Source organism: Myripristis murdjan, chromosome 21 (genome assembly GCF_902150065.1).
Source record: "Myripristis murdjan chromosome 21, fMyrMur1.1, whole genome shotgun sequence".
NCBI lineage: Eukaryota > Metazoa > Chordata > Actinopteri > Holocentriformes > Holocentridae > Myripristis > Myripristis murdjan.
The window spans coordinates 17,475,510-17,491,369 of NC_044000.1; the positions used below are offsets into that span (position 1 = coordinate 17,475,510).

The 15,860-nt window shown below is 40.0% G+C and overlaps 2 protein-coding genes across 2 annotated transcripts; both read right to left on the bottom strand.

Moving 5' to 3' along the window:
- Nucleotides 1–10,029: 10,029 nt before the first annotated feature.
- On the bottom strand, nt 10,030–11,594 carry LOC115380331 (claudin-10-like). The gene is made up of 5 exons (XM_030081461.1): nt 11,275–11,594; nt 10,988–11,149; nt 10,782–10,863; nt 10,582–10,689; nt 10,030–10,462 (listed from the first exon to the last, which is right to left on the bottom strand). The coding sequence occupies exons 1-5, from the start codon at nt 11,504–11,506 to the stop codon at nt 10,270–10,272; spliced, it is 777 nt and encodes a 258-aa protein (XP_029937321.1). The 5' UTR covers nt 11,507–11,594; the 3' UTR covers nt 10,030–10,269.
- Nucleotides 11,595–12,530: 936 nt separating this feature from the next.
- LOC115380328 (claudin-10-like) lies at nt 12,531–15,691 on the bottom strand. Its single transcript, XM_030081459.1, has 5 exons — nt 15,359–15,691; nt 13,941–14,102; nt 13,759–13,846; nt 13,449–13,556; nt 12,531–13,361 (listed from the first exon to the last, which is right to left on the bottom strand). The coding sequence occupies exons 1-5, from the start codon at nt 15,588–15,590 to the stop codon at nt 13,166–13,168; spliced, it is 786 nt and encodes a 261-aa protein (XP_029937319.1). The 5' UTR covers nt 15,591–15,691; the 3' UTR covers nt 12,531–13,165.
- Nucleotides 15,692–15,860: the final 169 nt, after the last annotated feature.

The following is a 15,860-nucleotide window of genomic DNA, read 5'->3' on the forward strand; positions in this document are numbered from 1 at the left end:
ATGGGCCATGTAGCAGGACAATGCAAAGTAAAAGAAAAGTGTGCACGGTGTGGAAGCAATCGTGCATACAGTAAATACAGAGGTAAATAAAGAAGGATTAAACAAGGAAGTAACAGAAAAAATGAAAGGTTATATGAGGCACACACAAGAGGAAAGAGAATCATCTGCAGTAAGGAGAATAAACACTGTGCAAGAGTCATGTTCTCATATGTGTAAAGTAAAGGAGGGGCCTTTACTTGTTGATCAAGTTAACTTTGTTATATTTTTCTGCAATAGCTTATATTGCTCTCTAACAAGAAGATAGAAGTGAAAGGATTGATACAATTGTTGGAGCAGCAAGAAACTATCAAGGCATCTCAAGCACAGAGGGAGAAACAATATATGAGATGTTCATCCACTAAACTGTAATGATATCCTTTAAAGTAGTGAGAAACATCATAACGGTAATCCACATTATTCAGTGGAATAATGTGGACTAACCCTAATCCTATCTTGCGTCACCCGCTACCCGTTGCCACTACCTGCTACCCGTGAATTGCGCATTTAGCAGCTTCCGCTATCCCTAAACGGTATCTTGTGCCCACACTACCCGCTATACATTATGCCAACTCCATTATTTGCGCCTGGAGGTGTGTCCATGGGCGTGTTTCATGCGCTTTCCCTACAGTTGCTATCTTGAGCACACACTTTAGGGAAATTGGATAGCGGGTCCTCAGGACCACCTGCTATCCCATTTGGGCATTTACAAGAGCGCACCCAGGCGGCTTCAATGGGCGTTCACTTGGACACATGTGGATGTGCACATGCAGCTCCACCTCCTGAATAAAAAGCCACCTTGCTTTAGCCTCAGTTGAACCCCTGAGAAAATGGCAGAGATAGTACTAAATTGCGACCTTCCTCTCTCCATCACGGGTTTCAGTTTGCGGATTTAGGATAGCACAGCCTCCTCTTAAAGGCAATGGCATGTGGCACACTGATTGGTTTAATTGGCGTAACGCCCAAACCACGCCTATGCATAATATAGGGGGTAGCGCAGGTGTTTTACGGATAACGGCAGGTGCGCAAGATAGCAACTTTTGCGGGGGAACACCTCTTACGCAATGCTAAATCCCATGGGTTAAGGAATACTGAGCAGAAGTAAGAGAGAATTTAAATACACAGGGTAATGTAGATGAATGCATCAATTCTAATAAGTAAAATAAATGGATAAGTGGTAAAAGAGAAGTTGTACCTTGGTGGAATGATGAATGTAGTAAGTCCATAAAAGCACGAAACCAGGCTTTTAAAATGGTACGAAAGAACTTAAATCAAGAAAATGACATTAATTATCAAAGAAAAAGAGTTAAAGTCAATAAAAGTGGCTAAATCAACAAAGAGAAATGCATGGAGGCAGTTTTGTTTAAGCAAAGGAAGGGAAATCCAGTTGAAAGCATAGCGGTATGTTAAAGAAAATGATTGGGAAAAGAACATCTGCATGTATTCCTGTCTACTTGGTGGTGAGTAAATAACGATAACTGATGAAGAAAAGGCTAATTTACTTGGCAAAATGTTTGCAAGTGTGCACAGTGGAAACCATCTTGAGGATGGACATAGATAGTGGAAAAAAGAGATATGAGAAAAGTACAAGAAAATCCTGACGTGAACAGGATCAGAGAAAGATTGATTTTTGTCTGGATTTACAATTTACAATTTCAGAGCTGAAAAGGGTACTGGCTTGTGTCAAGACTATCTCTCCACCCTACATATTTCATACCGTGGCTATGTAAGCACCACACATGCTTGGCCTCTCCAGTTCCTTGAGCTTTTATCATTTCACTGTTTTGTGCCTCCTCGTCACCAAGTTTTCATTAGCCAAATGCAAATAACCCTGGAAATTACATAAATGGGGAAAAAAAGATCAGTTACATACATAGATAGATAGATAGATAGATTTTTATTTAAGTGTCCTGCATACAATAATGCCCAGCCCCCATAGGCTTATAAGACACTCCCTGATACAAATGAGCCTGGTAGATAACACACCTCGGGCTCTAGTTTCGCAGACCAGGCGAGGCGGGGGCGTAGCGCAGATGCGCTTCGCCAACTGGGTGTGGCCAGGCGGATTTTCCAAGTTTGGCACGCCATGCTCGGTGGCGCAAGGACTCCACCGTCCCTCCTACCGGCGCAAGGGAGGAGAGAAGGCGTGGAGTGGGTTTGACACAGCCGATTCACATGTAACCAATCAAATGAGCCCCTGTCCTCGCCTTTAAAATGCGCTGCGCGAAGGCTTAATGAAAGTTTACACAACTGACGTGGAGGTCTATTGCCGCAGGCGGAGCGGAGCCCAGGAGACAGGCGCGGAGCGGAGACCGGCGAGCAGTGCGGACACGTCACCAAAACCTCACAGGCAGGCTTCCGGATTGTCAGGCACATTAACGATGCAATAAATACCAACAAAAACACTATTCAATGCTACGATCACAATCAGCACATACATATATCTCCATATCAACTGTCCCGTCACATGCTGATGTCAGATCAAAGGAGATTGGCACCGTTTGTGCTGATTGTGAGGTTTTGGTGATGTGCGCCAGCCAGCCAAACTTCCACTGCGCCAGCTCCGCTCCGCCTTGCGCGGAAAGTAGACGTGGTTTCAGATGGCGAGCTTTTGGCGCACCTCGGCGAAGCCTTTTGGCACGAAACTGTCACTGCGCCAAGTTGAATCTGTTGACACCTCCCCCCGCTGCGCCGCCACTCCCATCTCCGCGCAAGTCCGTCTGCGAAACTTGGACACTGTTCGCCTCTCCCGCTTCGCCGGTCGAAACTAGCTCTGCGCGGGGTTTGCCTCACTGCGCCACCCCGCGCTGCGCCGGGAAACTAGAGCCCCTCCTCTGTCCACTGCTGGGGGTTCCTTGTTAGAAGCTGAATATATGGATTGTGATTACTGCCATATATTCCCCTCAGTTCACAAATAGTGTGTGAGAAAATGTCAAGATCAGGGCTGCTAATTCAAATGAGTCAATATGGTATCAGAGAAAAGATGTATAGCTGGATATTAGATTTTCTATAGATTTTCTCTTGGGAATTTAGAATAGAAAATGGAATTCCTCAAGGAAGTGTAATTGGCCCTATCCTTTTCAATATTATGATAAATGATATATTTAGTGATATGAATACATATATTAGTGCTTCATTATATGCATATGATGGGGCAATATATAAAAGAGTGAGAAATTTTGTAAATTTTGTGATTAAAAATCTTTAGAGTGCTTTGAAAATTGGTCATAATTGGGGTTTTAAGATTTCAGTTGCTAAATCATGTCATATGTTGTATACATGAAAGAAAACACCAACTAACATCAGCCTATCTCTGTATGATCAGCCTTTAGAGAGAGTGCATGAATTGCAAGAAAAGGTCACAGCAAGGCTCTGGTACTGTTCTTCTCAATCTTTGGTCTGCCAAAACTGGTTCAAACTGATCAAGGCACCAATATCAAGGCAAAGCTGTTTGACCCAGGTACTTAAAACACTAGATATTTGTCATGTAACTTGTAGCTCCTACCATGCGGAAAGCCAGGGACCACTAGAAAGTTTTCATCAGACCATGAGGTTCATGTTATGCAAACACTGCCATGATTCACAGAAGAATTGGGATTACTGCATCCCACTTGTGTTCCATGGAGTGCCCCCCTCTTTGAATCTCCTAGATACAAAGTCTGATGGAAGCACAAGGTGTGCTGTACTGACTTTTGTTGAGTAGATGCTGGTACTGTCCCAAATTCACATCCATTACTCCTTGTTGATGACTGTATTTATGAAATTGGTCCTGCAAAATGTCAGTAAACTCAACATGTTTACTGACATTTTGGCGAACTCCAGTACACTGCCACCCCCTTTGGTATGTGTAATGGTCCCACTACTTTTCACAGGCTAGTAAATAAAGTATTGGGTGATGTTTCAAACTGTAAAGCCTATCTGGATGACATAGTTGTGTACCGTATTTCACCAATTAATCGCCCGGCCGCAAATAGCCGCCGGGTTCTTATAATCGCCTGGGGTCTGCACGCATTTTGCGTATTAAACGCCCACCCGAATAACCGCCGGGGCGATTATTTGCATTATATGTAGGTAACCCAAAATAAGGCTATTCACCTTATTTTTGCAGAAGTAAACAGTTAGCCGCACAATAACAGTGCGGCACTTCCGTTTTCTGTCAAAATAAGAGCGCTAGGGAGCGTTAGAACAAAAGGGTGTACCGTAATATTAAATCGACCGACTGAAAATATGTTGGACAGTAGCTGTCATCACGATAATGACCTGGTGCAAAAATAAATAAAGGCCTGCAGCGAATAGCCGCCTGGTTCTTTTAAACGCCCGGGGTCCAAGTCGATTTTGCATATTAAACGCCCGGGCGATTAATTGGTGAAATACGGTATTCTAATAACTGGGCTTGTGACATGTCTACACTGAGAGAAGTTTTTAAATGCCTGTTGGATGCATCCCTCACACTCAGTCTTGCCTAATGTAAATTTGGAAAAGAAACTGCTCTAGCTTGGTCAGCAGGTTGGGTGGGGACAGGTGTGACCTGCAGATGCAAGGATCAAGCCATTGCTGCATTTCCTATACCAGGTGCCTGGAGGGAACTGCGCCGTTTCCTTGGGATGGCTGGATACTATCACCAGTTCTGCAAAAAAAAAAAAAAAAAAAAAAATTATCTCTGTGGCAGAGCTGCTCTTCAATCCTGTCTGCCCCAGATTTCTCCAAGCCTTTTAAGCTTGAAGTTGATGCTAGTGCAGCTGAGGCTGGGGCTATTCTTCTGCAAGAAGACAACCAGGGCATCGATCAACCTGTGAGTTACTTTTTGTGCAAGTTTAACAAACATCAGCCTTAGGGATTCCACCATTTTACTTTAGATCAAGTGTTAAACCTATTAAGGTCTTAACTAATCATAATCCTTGTGTTCCTCTTCAGAACATCCAAAACCAGCGTCTAATGAATTGATCTCTGCTCGTTCAAGACTCCCTTGCCTTTGAACTGGCCAATCATCCTTTGGAGCCTTCAATGAAGGGAGCACGCCCCAGGAGTTCAGCCTTTTAAGTTTTCTCTGCTCTTAGCCTGCCTGAGCTACTGTGCAATGCGCAAACTCATAGTAAAAGAAAAAAGGTATGTGGTCAGAGGTTGGGGATGATAGGTGAGTTGGGGGTACCCTATACATTTTTACAATCACACAGTAAAACAATGTCTAGACACACTTGGATTAGTGGCTGGTGCCTCTCTGAATGTTTTGGAGAAGATCTTTTTTCAGATAAGCTAGTCAGGTCTTTGCTTTGTAATTTTGTTTTCAGAGTTAGTTTAGTCAGATCTGGTTTTCTTGCGTTGATTTCCTTTTATGTGGCACAATCATTCAGTTCCATCCTCTCCCACTTTGTGAGAACCTTTTGATTTATTTGCTAATAGAGCAACGAGCTGTAAATAAATTATTTTCATTTTCACTTTGACTCTTTTTAAGATTGTTGGTTGTTGTGTTATTTTCTCCATTTCCCTCCCTAAATTCAAAAGGGGACGTAATACTCATGTTGTACAGACAACTCCTCAACACTGCTGTTTAAGTTGGTGGAGAATTCAGGATTGATGTAAGGTTCCCATGCCCTGGAAAAGGCAGCCTGGCTCCACACTGGGGGAGTTAAATGGGCAAACAGGGATTAATAGTTAATGTGTTGTGGGCTGTTATAATCTGTGGGGAGGGGTTTGGCATCATACACATGTGATTCCAGACAACTCAGATGGGATGTTAGTTAAGGGAGTTAAGGGAACAAACGTCTTCATCACCGAGCACGTCACAAAACAAAACGCCGACACAGCCGGGAAACCACGCTACTTCAAGAAAGTACCTGGACTACAAACTGTAAAATATTCATCCCATATATGGAGGAACTGGACAAATATCAGTGACCGAAATAGATAAATAAACTAAAGACACCATTAGTTATTGCTTCAATTGCCATACTAAACCAACCAACCTACTTGAGTGTGAGAGGAATATTATATATATATTTTTTTCATACAAATTCCTCATAATTCATTTGTTTTCCTCTCAGGATGTAGTTATAAATCCAATCATGTAAATAGGATGCAGTGGAGTGCTTTGAGATTGTCAGCTCCATCTAATGGTGACATCACATCCCATCTGACTGTGTAAACAGATTTATGTCCCCACAACATTAGCAATACCAGGTACACACACACACACACACACACACACACACACACACACACACACACACACACACACACACACGTTTTTGATTAACCGAAAATAACTCAATACAGACAATTAACAGCATGTCACTGAAAACTGTATGCTGTCTCAGTGATGAGAAGGAACTAATTTTGTGCCACATGGATGAGAAAGGTATGAATACAAAATTGTTTTCATGATGTCACAGAATTTAAAAAAACAAAACAAACAAACAAACAAACAAACAAACAAACAAACAAACAAAAAAAAACATATAGAAAGCGCATCTGTGTTAGGGAACTCGTTAGAGTTAGAGCCCCATCTGGTGGTGTTACATAAGCATGACTAGTCATTGTCTTGATGTCACCCATAGACATAGAAAGAGGCCGTCGGACGTCAGCCTACTGGGATTCCACCGTGAGGCGTCCACTCTACCGAGTGTGAAACCTAAAGGAAAAATTTCGATACCAATACATAGACCCTGTTCCCACCTGGTGTTAAAATGCATCTCCAAATGAAAGCATCAAGCCACTGCACCCACCGCATCACCTCACCCAAAGACACAGCACACTGCAAAGTAAAAACAACCGCATTTTATCATCCATGATTTGAACACCTTTGCTAAATTACCTTGATGCGCCTCTTAAGTTAAACGTTTTTCGAGGATTGGAGATTTTGTCTGCTTGGGGATATTTGAGGGGGAAAAAACCTTAGTAACTATGATGAATTATTCAAATTGCAACATGCATCATGCTGGTGTGACATCTACAAGTGTGTTGTCACAATTGTATTGTTATTTATTTTATTTTGTGCATTTTCTTTGAGAGAGGCCAGATTTAAATTTGTTTTACAAAATGTATCAGTCAAAATGACAGTAAAGATAGATATTCAGTTACACCAGCAGATGGAGCACAACGCGCAGGTGAGCACTGGTATTACGTCTTGGTTATATGGACCGCGAGGCCTCCGTTCTTCATACAGACCACAGCCTGCATGACGAACAGACATAACGTCTCCTGTCTGTATTCTTCCTGTCCAAAACAGGTTAGTAACATGTGCTGAAGCATCACAATGTACTTTGAAGGACTCATAAGCCTTTCTCCTCTCAGTTTTGCTAAATACTGATACACGAAGTAACATTAATATAGTATTTTGTTTATGTTGAAAAGTCGAGTATAATGGAAAGTGACCGGTTTTCCAAAATGGCGGCCTCCTTTTTTTTTTTTTTTTTTTTTATTTCCGGTGAAAAATGGGATGTACCTTATATCTGTGCTTTTACATAAATGGTTGGCATAGGGTTGTGCACAATATAGTTAAGGTTTATTATTGAAGGAAAGTGAATATTATGTGTGTGTGTGTGTGTGTGTGTGTGTGTGTGAGCGACTAAGTTTAATGCTTAGCTGTATTTTTGTTAGCTGTTCAGATAAAATAGTATTTTCTTACTTGCACTAAAGCGTTCGATACGCAGTGAGACTGTGGAAACTTAATCAAAAAGGGATTGAATATTGTATTATTTGTGTAATTTTGAAGTGAATATAAGCTTGTAAAGCAGTATTCATAGACTTTATAGTGCTCTAGCAAGATACATATAGATGTATTTAAAAACTTTATTTTTGGAGAAATGTGGAAACAGACCAATGTAAACAGTAACAGTTGATCCTATATTTTATTGCAACAGTGGAATTTACTGATTTAAAAATTATTGTCATTATTGCAATTTTGTTTGAAATTAAGAAAAAGAATGAAAAGACAAAACGGAAATGATATGATTCTGTTTAATAAATATACAGACCACAGCCTGCATGACGAACAGACATAATGTCTCCTGTCTGTATTCTTCCTGTCCAAAACAGGACACATCTTCTGTTAACAGGTATCTCTTGCGAGGCCTGTAACACTGGCACTGAAGCTGACATTACAAAGGGAATGCTAAACTAAACTACACTACCACTAATCTCTCACCACAACCAGCACATTAATCACAGAAAATATGGCATTATTAAGCAGAGTGTATTTGCTGAGTTTCACAGCAGTGGTGTCACCAGTGTGCCCTGGTTGTGCTTCAGCATCCACTCTATTAAATTTCCATTCATCAAATGGTTCAGTTTTCATTTTTGCAGATGTAGGATTTTTTTTAGTTTATTGGATCAACATTTTAATTTTAATAGCTTTATTTCCTAGCAATTATAATTTTGATTTTGGCCATATGGCTACCATCTTGAAAGTGGTCATATTCAGTTGTGAGGCAGAAGGAAGCTTCTGGCCAATTCCAAAGTTCCACATTTGAATTCTGTGTCATAAAAAATGACAGATTTGACACCAAGATCACCCATATCAGACAGTCATTCAAGTGACGGCTGCCATCTTGAAAAATGGTGGCCATTTTGAATATTTAATGACAATTGTCAATTATCCAAAAGACATTTACCAAGTACTATGTTTGGTAAATAAGTCTGAAATATCCTATTATATCCATCACTCATAAGAAAACAGTCATTATTGGTGGCCATTTTGTAAAATGGCTGCCATGGGCGCCATGTTGAAAATTCATGATGCCTCCATATCTAATTATTTTTGGTATGCCTTTGGCTATATGTGTACCAAATTTCATGCTTTTATCACAAACTGAGCGATCATTTTGGTTATCCGCCGTACTATCATCCATATCTAACCAGTCTGAAAAAATGGTGGCCTTTTGAATTTACAATGAAAATGTTAAATTATCCAAAGAACACGTTACCAAGTGCATATTGTGAATTAATTCAACAAATCTTGTCTGCAATATCATATTATAACAATAACTCTTTAGAAAACAGTTGTTGCTGGCGGCCATTTTGAAAAATGGCTGCCATGGGCGCCATGTTGAAAATTCATGATGCCTCCATATCCAGATCTTTTGGGAATGCCTTTGGCTATAAGTGTACCAAATTTCACGCTTTTATCACAAACTGAACGATTCCTTCATATTATGGAGCTAAGCAGCTGCACTAAGAGGCTGGTCACAACTCCCCTCCCTGGCTGTCTGATGCCTCACACACCTGCTCTTTTTCATGAAAGAGCAGTGGCTTCCAAGCTGGGCTGCAGTGACCACCAGGGTTCCCGAAGGATTTTTATTTCACCTTTACTTCACGATGTTTATCTGTGTATGTGCACTTTCAGATAATTCACTATAATCATATGCACAGAGACAGTTATATAAGTATGCACCAAGTTGTGCAACACAAATCTTCCCAGACATACCATTCTATTAAAGGGCCATGGTACACAAAATTTTGGAAACCCTTACATCAGACCACATATCAACATTTGTTTAAATTTTGGTCCATGAAACCCCATGACAGTGTTTGTCTTGTTAGATACGACTGGTACTGCTGGTGGGAAGAATCTGTGGGTGCAGTGAAATATGTGACCAAAATAGAAATGCTTATACATTCTCTCGTTGTCCTAATTTCTAGGTAAATAACAGGGGAAATAAGATGTTCTTCACTCTTACTCCTGGTGGCCACTACTGTAAAATGTGCTGTTTACAAAGATATCACCATAAAAATCACTTTTTTTTTTTGGCTGATTCAAGCACAGATGATGAAGACACATGGTGTCCAGCAGTTTTGATGTCATTACTATGACTTGAGATTTGGATGTTGTACTATGAAAATCATTTCTCAATGCCTCAAACATTCAATCTCAGCAGTCCATAGCATAATTTTGTTTTATTTCAGATGCCGAAAACATGCATTCATTCATAGAGTAAACATAGAGTTAAATTTGTATTTGCATAGCTGAAATGCATCTTTGTGTTAGCATTTGGACATATTCATCTACAGAAAAATCTGATAGACACAGTGAACAACCAATATTGGCATTATTATCAGCAAGTTGGTGTTTTATTGTGAATGACTCATCTATCTGTACATTACGTATGTCTTAAAATAAAACTTATTCAGATGTACAATTACTTAATTCCTCAAAAATTCTTTAGAAATCTTGCCATCCAAACATATATAAATGACAGTAACATGGTAATAAGTTATTTTCCAGCTTTGGAATGTTGGTCACACATAAATAGTAGATGTCTTGCTGCTCCTGCTGATGCCAGACACACTGCTGGCTCTGCTTTCACTGCTGCTCCAGGATTTTCTGCTCTCATCACTCTGTGTGCGAGCTGAAGACATGTTGAGCTCTTTGGCTGGAACAGCGGTGTAGGGATCAGGGAACCGGTAGACAGGGAGCCCCTTTTTCTTTGAGCTGTGAGGTTTAATTCAAAAAATACATACGGCATGTTTTTGAATCATTCTGTGGCAATATAGTAATAATAATAAAAACTGGGATAATCTTGCAGAATCAAAAAACGATCACAACATTACCTTGACTGGCAGCCTTCCTTCCCTGCAAAGCTACTGCAAATAAGACCTCCAACAACAAGTAGGGTGGAGCCTCCCCAGCCAATAAACACACCAACACCTATTTCAAACCTGACAATATAGGAACAGTACAGACATTTGTTGTATTTTGACCACAGAAGCACACTATAAAGCATGCGCTATACATGACACTTCTAACGTACTTTTGAGCTTTGAAATTTGGGTCTTGAAATTCCGCTCTTATTTTGTTTCCATAATAGGAAAAGGCAATCATGGAGCACATCCCTAAAAAAAAAAAAAAAAAAAAGGGTTCACATTTATCAAAGAATAAACTGAGTGAGTATTTCAATGTGTGTGTGTGTGTGTGTGTGTGTGTGTGTGTGTGTGTGTTCATAGTGAAAAGCTTCACCTGAGATAAGGTAATTCATCCCTCCTGCAAAAGTTACTCTTGCATTTGCAATCTCTGATCCTCCAATCTTAGTGCACTTCATTCCCACTAAGACAAGAATGGATCCGAAGAAGCCCAGAATAATGGAGGTGATGATGAGAGCGCGACACATGTGGATGTCCCCTGTCCAACAGCAACAAAAACAAAACAATAAAAAGTTATCCATAATATGTAGACAGCAATACTTGTTTTGTAGACATATTTTGGCAGGTTGCTTTTGTTTCGCGATGATGTAGATTTTCACTTACAATTCAGTGCAAGCATTGATGGGATTCCCTTGCAGTCAGATACTCCTGTTGAATCAGATATGCAATCCTTCCACAGGTTGGAGAAGTAGTTTGAAGTGGTCAGAACTATGCTGTCTACCTCAGACCAGGTCCAGATCTCTGTGGGCATGGTGGAGCAGACCAGGATCCATCCACACACAGAGACCACAAAGCAGCCGATCTCCATGTACATCACCACAGTCCTGTAATTCATGTTTGCCTGATTGCTGAACCGCTGCACCGAAAAAAGGCTAAAACCAAGCAATGGCACAAGTGCCACCAATGCTTCCTTCTCGAGCCTTAACTGTGGAAACCTGTGAGAGAAAGATGGCATCCAGCGCTGTCCACCCACAGCCCAACCTCACACACTGCAGGACACACACCCAGATGAACTCAGACACGTGCACACATAGGGCAACAGACACAATGTGGTTTGTGTACACCATCATGCCATTTTGCTTTGGATTAACTGTTCGTTTGTTCTGTGAAGGTCACTTTCAACACGTTTGTTATTGGTATCATACCAAGGAGCCTACCACCATGAGGTGAGTTTCATTTTACATTTAACTCTTGATTTGTCAGTGACGAGTCAGTGATGTGTTAAAACAAATGAGGTGTTAAAACACAGAATTTATTTCACTGACCATAACATTGCTTTTAATACTTGATCAGTGGTGACAGATTGAAGAGTAGTAAGCATTTACTTTTAAGGATTAAGCATAGATTAAAAAGGCACTATGTAAAATTGCTGACTGTTGAAATAAGTGAGGATGTTTAGACTCAACTAAAAGAAAAAAAAAAAAAAGTGGAATTATCATTTAATTATGGTACAGACTGCATAGCTCTGATCATCAGCCAGACACACTGACAACTTATTTGACTATTCCACAGTGTTTATCAGCTGACTCTATATTCAATAATACAATTTTGCATAGTGCCTTTAATGCAGAAACGCTGATGATTAGAGTGTTGTCATGAAGTCATCATTACCACTCTACATTATATGAAAGGAATTCAGTCATCATGACAGGCATTGTATATAAAAGTATTATTTACTGTGTTTATTCACAGGTATTCCAGCCACAGTGTTTAAAAACAATACATGTTCATGATAAACCACAATTACTGAGCAGACAGTCACTATGCTGTAAGTAAACAAAATATATATGCAACAAATGACCCTCTAGGCAAGGCAAAAATGGAAAGAATATGGAAACATGAAATAATTTACAGTCATACATGAGGTGCGTTGAGGAGACAGCTTAAAGGGCCATAATGGTGATGCTGAATGTTTGGCCCATTTACCCCAATTTACCTGCATTCTACATCACAACAAACCATTTTAAAAATCATGGGGTTTCAAGAGGTTTCACAGCATATCATTAAAATCCCTTAATTTTCACATGTACATTTTTGGTTGAGACACCCAACTTATAAAGTTCTTTTTCCTTAGCTAATAAAGTCACCATTTATAAACCATGCAACTGATAATTCACTGTGTAAAATAAATCTTTCCACATGAACTTGGCCAATTTCAAGGCATCCAAACTCAACAGTACTGCTGCTTTTAGGAAAACTACCATGGATGACTTTATTATGGTGATGGCAGCGTCTCTGAAAGTTAATTTCCATATCGTAGTGAGATAAAGGGAAACCAATGTCTTGATAAAAGATAGGAAAATAATCTTGGAGTTCTAAAATACAACTCCTCTCTTTGCAAAAAGATTAGCAGAAACGTGAAGTATATACAGTTTGTAGATATTATGCTAAAAATCACTGGTAAGGTCCTTTATGAACAAAAGTAATATGGCCTCATTTAAATCAGACCCTCATCCCAGCTAGGCTGACCATTGGTTATCCACATTTATAATCACTACACAAATGCATCTCTTTGTGACATTTTCTCTGGTGTCGTCTGCGAGAGCTTTGAGATTTTGGAGCTGCTGGATCGTCCTGAGCCCATGTAATATCCGTACTGTCTGGACGGTCTGTAGTATCCTGTGTACTGGGTTCTGCCTCCGGAGCGAGGGACCATGTATGTTCGTCCTCCATAGGTGTATATCACTCTACTGTAAGACAAAAACAATGCAAGTTAATATTGTAGTTTGACCTCCACAGCCCCCCTAATGCAAAAGGTGAAGATAGATTATTATCACCTTTCAGGGAGGATTGCTTTGTAGACGGTTACAGCGTAAAGTACGGCTCCCAAAAGGATGAAAAAACATCCCACTAATCCAAGGAATATGGGGGTTCCTATGTCATACCTGAAATTAGATCAAGACAAAGAAAAGTCAATACAATTTAGTCCGGATGTATTCTACATAAAAGTAAGGTGCAGTTTTGGCTCTTTATACTATATTGATAGAACTTATACTTTATTGATAGAACTCTATAGTGAAGTAAAGTTCTGGTATTTTTCCATCGTAGTAATGCAGATTAGACATGACAAAAGGAAACATCCTGTACCGTAAGACTCCTGGTTGTAAACTGGCAGCAAAACTTGTCCTGGCGATCCTGTTGATGTATAAGCAGTAGGCAGCGATGTCTGACACACCTGTGGGAAGACGTTTCAGGGATACGGTCACACGCTGAGGACAAAACATTTCTTTCAGTTGCATAATCTTGTATTGCATGTGTTTTGTACTCACCACCAACAAAATGAAACACTGCTCCAGCAAACAGTACTTTGTCCTTGGTTTTATCCGCTCCACCTATATAAGTGCATTCCATCCCGATAAAGCAAAGCACTGCAGCAAAGAATCCAAGAGTCAAGCCACACATCAGCAGGCCTCGCACTCCCTGGACATAAGCTGTAAGAAACAGAAATAAAGTAGACTTACTATCATGTTAACAAGGGATGGAATGATGTTTACCAGTTTTACTATAAACTGTGATCAAAAATTCACTGATTCATGACACTGTTTCATATTTTAATTATGACAGTAACCGTTTTTGATTAGCAGGTTTTTAAAAAGACACAGTTTTTTCAGTACACACTGTCTAGCATTGTCCAAAGTCAATCTTCCTGTTGTGTTGCACTTATATGCACAATTCACACTTGATTTATTTATATATGGTTGTGTATTGTGTTGGTCTTTTGTGTGCAATGCACATCTAATAGGTTTATATATGATTGTTATTTTAAATCTGACCTAGGGAACTTATGCTTGCGTTTTGTGTTTCATACATTAATATATGGCATTGGTGTCTATTAGGAATTATTTAACATCTCACAACATTTAAATAATACTGTGATAATACTGAAAATAGTGATAAATCTGGTCATAATTATCATGATTTTTAATTTTTACATTGTCCTGTCTGTAATGTTAACTGAGCTGATATGTGGTAACAAGTGACCAAGAAAGGATTAAATTGTAGAAATTATGTTTTAAATCAGTAGGTGAATTTATCACCACTTTGACAGACATGCCAGTGTAATTGTGAATTCAGACATATGGTATTGGTGATGGACACTTTAATTCAGGTGTCTTTATGGTAAACATATGAACACAAACTGAGAGTGTTGCTCCAGTCTGAACTTGCCACCTAACCCTGGTGGCTCATCCCTCTTCTTACTCAGCTGCAGGACCACAGAACGTTCTATTGCATATCTATTAATAATAATAACTTTGTTTCACAAGATATAAGTAAAATGGACAAAATAAAACACTTAAAATGAAACACAGCAGGAAACTATGAATGTTTAACAACCCAAGAACCACAAACTGATTGCATAGAAAAATACAAAAAACAGACAAACCCAACAAAGGAAAAGTACACATAAAATAATACCTGGGATGATGGGTTGGGGTTTGGTAAGGTAAAATCAAATCAGGTCATAGAAAGGTCTGACAAAAATACAATATGAAATAATAGAGGATAAATCAAACAAAGACACATGACATTTTATTTTATCCTTGATGACAGGGATAAAATAGAAGAAATATCTAGCAGTGGGGGGCTAAAACAGCATGAGGCAAAGGCCTCAACATAAAAATGTTATGGAGAATATGAGTAACAGAGACATCATTCTTAAGGCATGTGTATGCTACAGAGCACTTACCAGTGACAGACCAGAGGACTGGGTAGTCTCTGCAGTTAGTCACCGCTGTGGAGTCGGTGAAGCAGTCCTTCCACAGGTTGGACCAGTACCAGGCCACCTTGATGATGAAGGAGCCTCCTTGCCCACCTATTTGGGTGATCCTCCAATAGTCCATGGCCATGGTGCACAGCACAAACAGCCATCCCAGCGTCGAGATCAAGAAGCCAAACACTTGGATCAGACGTTTCCTCATTTCTGAAAACAGTAAGCCAAGACAGAGGAGGCCTCCTAATGATGCTCCTGCTGAGTCATGGGGTAGACCAGAACAATCTCACACTTTCCGTGCACCCAGTGGCAAGCAGAATGACAACGGCTCTTGTTTCATTTCAGTGGGTGATGAAAGGTCTTCAGGACAGGATGACATGGTGTGTTTGTGCCATGTGCCATTAGTGTTGATGTGGGCGGTGTGTGGCTGTGAAAGATGTTTACTGTAAACTCTCAGGAGTGTGGCTCGCACTTGAGA